The following is a 6,308-nucleotide window of genomic DNA, read 5'->3' on the forward strand; positions in this document are numbered from 1 at the left end:
CCGTAAGTGGATCCAACGTGCTCAGTATCCACCAGGCACCCTTCAATGCTGCTTGGGCCAGGAATCTTGCTCCAGGTATGTCATGAAGGAGGGCCCAGGGCCCTCGCTGCAGACATGTCCTTCTCGGCCACAGCTGCAGCTCTGAAATAAGCCCTTCTCCCCAAATACCCCAGTAAATAAATATTCTTGAAATGATGATGGATAGCCTCCCCATACCCCATCCATGCCCGTGGGGCACCTGTGTGCAGATGTAGCCACCAGGAGCGGCTGCTGAAGCCACAGTGGAGCTGGTGTTTTGAGGACTGCTCTCAGCGGGCTAAACTCAGCTTTCGGGAAAGTCAGGGGTCCCGAGTGACTTGTCCCCCAAGGTCCCAGAAGGCCAAGGATTTGTGTGTACAAAGCAAAAACAAATTGAAGAGCTAAAAGGATCTAGAAATCATGGCAAAGTGCACCCATCCATCTGACAGTAAAGAGTGAAAAAACAAAATAGGGGCAAAAACCCACAAGGACAAAGAAACCAGCACCTAAGAATGACAGACCTGCTCCAGAGGATGCTGCAAGGACCAAAGACACAATACATGCAAAGTGCCTGGCACAGGTGGTGCTTAATAAATGCTTTGTGGTGACCACCCATCTTTAACGTGCTGTCCGAATTAAAGTTCAGTGAGCTTGATATTACCAGTCACCTTGATTCTCAGGGAAAATGGAAATCATTTTTATATGTAGAAACACTTATTTAGAAACTGGGGCTGAGAATTTTGTTACTCTTGAAGAGATTTTTCAACAAGTTCTATTTCAGTGTTTTAATTATGAATACCCCAAATACTGTTTGTCAGTAAACTTGAGGTTGGCATACGTGGTTTTAAGATCTGTTAAATGTGATAAAAATTAAAGAGAAAAGGTTTACTTTCCTACAAGGACAAGACAGTCAAAACTCAGTTAGGAGAGGCAAAAGGAAAGTGAAAGAGAACAAGTGAAAGCAAAAGAGAAAAGTGGGAAGAGGTTACCGAAGCAGCAGACAGCCAGGGAAAAGGAAAGAAAGATCTTCCTAAACATGCTTAATGAGAAACGCCCAAATCCAACTTTCGCCCTCACTCAGCAGCCCCTACTAACCACTTATCCAATTCTCTGCCACCCAACCCCTCCCCTTGCCTCCCTCCCACCCCACGGTGCTGATGACCAGGGCAGGAGGGTTATACCAAAAAAATCAAAACTCACTTGTACTGCCATAGTCGGCAGCCACTCCTGGCCGCAGTGACTACCCGGAATCGCAGCTGGTGTTAAAATCAGCCTAATTTCCTTCAAACGGTGTTATTAGCAGTGTAATATAGTGCCCAGAGGCTTCTCCACTAAAGGACACATCTAGACACTTCTAGAATGCAGCTTTCACTAAGGCAGAAACAGAAGCACGATTTGAGAAGATTTTAAGGAAGTTGACCTCCCAGCCAGGGCACTGATTATCTAGATCTCTCAAAGTACTTTCCATACAATTCTATGTTTAAAAAATCAAATTCCGGAATTCCGTGGCAGTCCAGTGGATAGGACTCCTTGCTCTCACTGCCAGGGCCCCAGGTTCCATCCCTGGTCGGGGAACTAGGATCCCGCAAGCCACGCAGCGCAGCAAAAAAAAAAAAAAAAAAAAAAATGAACTTGGATATAGGTTCCCGGGCCCAGGGACTCAGATCAGTCTACCATCCTGATTGTGGACCCCTGGAGGCAAAGACATTTCTCAGAGCCCAAAAGGTGCTATAGTACAGAGATGATGGCTGGTAGCAGTGCTCCCCAGTCCCCTGAGAACCCACAGCGGACATGGTTCATCCATCCCAGTCACAAAACCAGCTCAGCGCTCCAGGCAGCCCTACAAATTGATTACAGATGAACCTATCTGATAGGAAGGACAAAAGCATTTTTAACATAAAACAAGCAAAACAAAAAGAAACGAAACAAAAAAGAACCACCTGTGTTAAAACCTCAGCTTTGTGACTCCCTAGCTATGCGAACTCAGTTTCACCTCTAAGTTAATCGATAATGATGACTGTCCTGCAACTGTCACAGGGCTCGGTGGCCAGCGCCTGGCCCACAGCAAAGCAGCTCAGTGGCTCTCATCACGGTCCCAGGGGCTACCTCTCCTTTTCTCTCTCCATCCCATCTTCCCAACACCCCAGAGGCCAATGAACTGGTTAGACTTCTTGGCTGAGGATAACTGAAGAACACCAGCAGCTCACCTTGCTTAGAGCCCAGATCCCTAAGGCACCCTTTCATCTTCTGCCAACCTCTTGCTTCCAAGTCAGAAGCCCTTGAGCACAGATGCTGAATACGACGAGAGTCACGTTTTCAACTTTACAAATAGACACAACCTAGGGTCAATAATGATATGAATTACATTTGCTAAGTAACAAACACTGATTCACTTTAGGGTGTGACTTGCCCTAAATTCTTGGTTCTTATTGATAAGGCCATATTATAAGACTGCAACATTTACCTCTGTGAGGTGTTATATTAAAAATAAAGCTACAGGGCTTCCCTGGTGGCGCAGTGGTTAAGAATCCGCCTGCCAATGCAGGGGACACGGGTTCGAGCCCTGGTCCGGGAAGATCCCACATGCCGCAGAGCACCTAAGCCCATGCACCACAACTACTGAGCCTGCGCTCTAGAGCCCACGAGCCACAACTACTGAAGCCTGTGCACCTAGAGCCCGTACTCCGCGACAAGAGAAGCCACCGCAGTGAGAAGCCCACGTACCACAACGAAGAGTAGCCCCCGCTTACTGCAACTAAAGAAAGCCCGCACGCAGCAACGAAGACCCAACGCAGCCAAAAAAAATTAAATAAAATAAATAAATTCATTAAAAAATAATAATAAAACTACGGAGAACCTACTATATAGCACAGGGAACTCTACTCAGTGTTCTGTGGTGACCAAATTGGAAGGAAATCCAAAAAAGGGTATATATGTATACGTATAGCTGATTCACTTTTGCTGTACAGTAGAAACTAACACAACATTGTAAAGCACCTATACTCCAATAAAAAAATTTTTTAATTAAAAAAAATAAAGCTACACGGTTTGGTTAGAGTATACCACATGTATAGAATTTGAGATCAGAATGATAAAATGCGTTAAAGTTCCTATGATGGGCCTCTACTTCTGCTGGGATAGCAGTGTAGCTCTGGATTCAACACATTGAGCTTATTCATTAGTGTTGAGAATAAAACTGTCAGCAGGATGTATTTTGAGAGAAATATATGAAATTAAACAATGACAATGTCAAAAGTAGCCACGAACCCCAGAAACTGTGCGTCCATTAGTTTAGAATATGTTTTTCTTCTAAAGATACATTCCTTAAACTATACAAAAAACATACTCGGAAGTGATGCTATGCTATTGAACCTTGTACATGAACAAAAATATTAAAATGTGTTTAAAAGGCTTCCATGGTGAACCAACCAAACACAGCACACACTGGCAGGGTCAAAGCCCTGTGCCTGCCTGGGGTGGAATGCCAAGTAAAAACAGAGATGCTTATTAAATGGCTTTGATCCTGTGGCAGGTGGCTGTTTTGCAAAATCAACTAAAATAGCTTTGCTAGGACTGCACTTCGTCTTAAGCTAAATTAACCCATAAGACTTCTCACTTTCATTCGCACTACATTTTTTTTATCAGTGTAAAAACACTTTATAGATTATTTTTTTCTTTGCAGGCTTTGGAAGTGTTTTCACTGCTCATCTGCCCTAGAATTACTCCGTAGGCGGGAAAGTTTGCTTCCCCAAAGAATGGCCTTTTGCCCTCGAATCCATTTTATTCTCGGGTTGCCCAAACGGTAAAGAAGGTTCAGTTAAGAACCGAGGTCGCATGTCTCACACAGTGCGACAAGGGCACATGCTCCTTCTGGATTGGATTCCTGGGTGTATCCGTTGCATGCGAACGACCCTGCGCACGACCTTCCCACAGGGCGCCTGGAAGACGGTCCAGCTCCCACCCGGGGCCCGTGCCAGGGCTGCCCTACGAGTGGTCCCGCGTGGGCATTTCCTAGGTTCCCCTCGGAACCTGGCAATGACCACGCACACTCCCGCATCCTCCCCAGGGTGCGCAGCGCTCCGGTGGGTCTCCGGTTCTGAAGTCACAAGGATGACCCGGCCGGCAGGGGACCAGGAGCCGGACGCAGAAACCAAGTCTGAGCTGCATGGGACCCCCGGACCTGCTCCTTTAAAGACACGGCCCTCCGACCCGGGCCCAGCCAGACGCCCCTGACGACCCCTCGGAGCGGGTTCGTCCCTGCTCGAGGCGAATGTAAGCAGATGCAGCTCTCGGTTCACGAAGGCGGCCCCGCGCTCCCGGCAACCCGCACGTACCCAAGTCGCCCAGGAAGCTGCCGTCTGCGGCACGGGTCTCCATGCCACCGGCTCCCCGCGTCCCGGCTCTGCGGCCCCGCCACTAGCACCGCCCGCTGGGCGGGGCCAATCGGCGTCGCCGAGCGTCCAGGAGAGGCGGCCGCGCGCGCTGGGAGTTGTAGTTCCAGGCCCGGCCGGCGCGGTTTCCCCCAGCTCAGGACCTGCGTCTGACTCCGCGCTCGCCGCTGGTGTTTGCTAGGCAAACGTGTTCATGTGCAAAATATTTGTTCTTGGGCAAACCGTGCCGTGTGTCCATGTGCAGAGGGTGTCAGTGTGCAAAACGTGTCCATACGTCCCTCTGCAAAACACGTGTCCAGGTGCAAAATATGTCCACATGCAAAACGTGCCCGTATGTCCATGTGCACAACGCGTCCGTGTCAGTGTGCAAAACGTGTCTAAGTGCAGAACAAGTGTCCGTGTGCAAAACATTTCCACATGTCCAAGTATCCACGGGCAAAATCAGCGTCCGTGTGCAAAATATGTATGTGCATGCAAATTGCGCCCATATGTCCACGTGCAGAACATGTCCTGTGTCCGTGTGTAAAACGTGTCCACGTGTCTAAGTGTCCGTGTGCAAAAGTGTCCAGCTGCTACAACTCACTACCTTCCTTTGTATTGAATCGACCTCAGCAAAGCTCCAGAGCCTCCCCGCCCCTCCCCCCATACTTTCATTTTAACTACATACTTCCAACCCGAGTTGGCATACCCCTGTTTCTTTCATCTTTCCAGAGAAATCATAAATTCCAAATTGTTCAGGTTCGTTAAAACGCACGCATACACCACGCCTTTTGAAGTCTCATGACAGAAATGAAGACTCTGTTTACAAATGATTCCAAGTGGGCAATTGAGTAATCGATTGCAGCCACATCACGGGACCTGTACTGAGCCTAAATGCAGAAGTTAGTTTGAGCTGAAAAGTAAAAATATCAGGAATGATCCCATCTGGAAACACATAAGGACTAGCAGAGATCAGACCCAGGAGAGGTCTCCCCTAAGACTGAGTCTTTACCACCAGTCCGGCGCTGTACCCACAAGGGTTTGAACCCCGTCTATCCGAATCCCAAGTGCGGGGAAATTCATCGCCCCAGGCCTGGAAGTGACATTTCAAGCCTATTAGCAATATGTGTTTATAACCTTTTTGCCACTTGTCTACCAAAATTAGGCTCTTGCATTTTTCTTGCAAGTTTCTTGCATTTTTTACTAAGTGCAGTACATTTTTTAATGAATATATTTGCCTAGGGGATGTTATGTTTTTCCCTATGACAATGCCGTGTGTTTGTATGTTTGTATTTTCTTCAATATTTCTTCCTTAACAAAGGATCATCTAGATCTGAGTATAGACTATATTTTAAAATTTATATTTATATATGTATATACCATATATTTATATACTTATGTATAGATGTATTTATATCTATATCTGTATGCATATATACACACATATATGTGTGTATGCAAGTATTTACTAAATATATTAGAAAGCAAACATTTCCTTATTATTAGCTTACTATGTTATAATTTTTCTCCACTCTGTTGCTTGATTTCAACATTTTCTTATAGAAAAGCTTTTTTAAGTTTTTATATATTCAGAAATATATTCTCTTAGAGTATTTCTTTTATCTTCAATATTCTGAATGTATTTACCCACCAAGAGCCAGAATATGTATATTATTCTGTTTTGTTCTGTTCTGTTAAGTCTTTAACCCATCTGGAATTTGTTGCTATGTGTAGAATCTAAGGTAATTTTTTCCTGAACTTTAAAAGAATTGTTCCCAAAATACTTATTATGTAGTAATTCATTTATCTATTTTTTTTGTTAATCTCTAAGGCTACTATTTTTTTTGCTAACCTACTAAGGCAAGGCTTTCAGGGGTTTCTCCTGAATGCCCCAGGTGTTCAGCAAGGTCTTTCTTTCCT

The 6,308-nt window shown here is 45.6% G+C and overlaps 1 protein-coding gene across 4 annotated transcripts in view; it reads right to left on the reverse strand.

The window, feature by feature from the left end:
• ASB13 (ankyrin repeat and SOCS box containing 13) overlaps positions 1–4,430 on the reverse strand; it is a 27,062-nt gene extending 22,632 nt beyond the window's left edge. For 2 of the 4 annotated variants that reach the window (XM_024756891.1, XM_024756890.1), the window contains exon 1: positions 4,353–4,422. In XM_024756891.1, coding sequence (XP_024612659.1) covers positions 4,353–4,395 — 43 coding nt within the window. In that variant the 5' untranslated portion in view covers positions 4,396–4,422. Of the gene's footprint in view, positions 1–1,218; positions 1,403–4,352 lie in introns of those variants that run through there. The other 2 variants (XM_024756892.1, XM_024756893.1) reach the window with 2 other exon arrangements.
• Positions 4,431–6,308: the final 1,878 nt, after the last annotated feature.

The sequence above is a fragment of the Neophocaena asiaeorientalis genome, unplaced genomic scaffold (genome assembly GCF_003031525.2).
Source record: "Neophocaena asiaeorientalis asiaeorientalis breed wild unplaced genomic scaffold, Neophocaena_asiaeorientalis_V1.1 scaffold278, whole genome shotgun sequence".
NCBI classification, from domain to species: domain Eukaryota; kingdom Metazoa; phylum Chordata; class Mammalia; order Artiodactyla; family Phocoenidae; genus Neophocaena; species Neophocaena asiaeorientalis.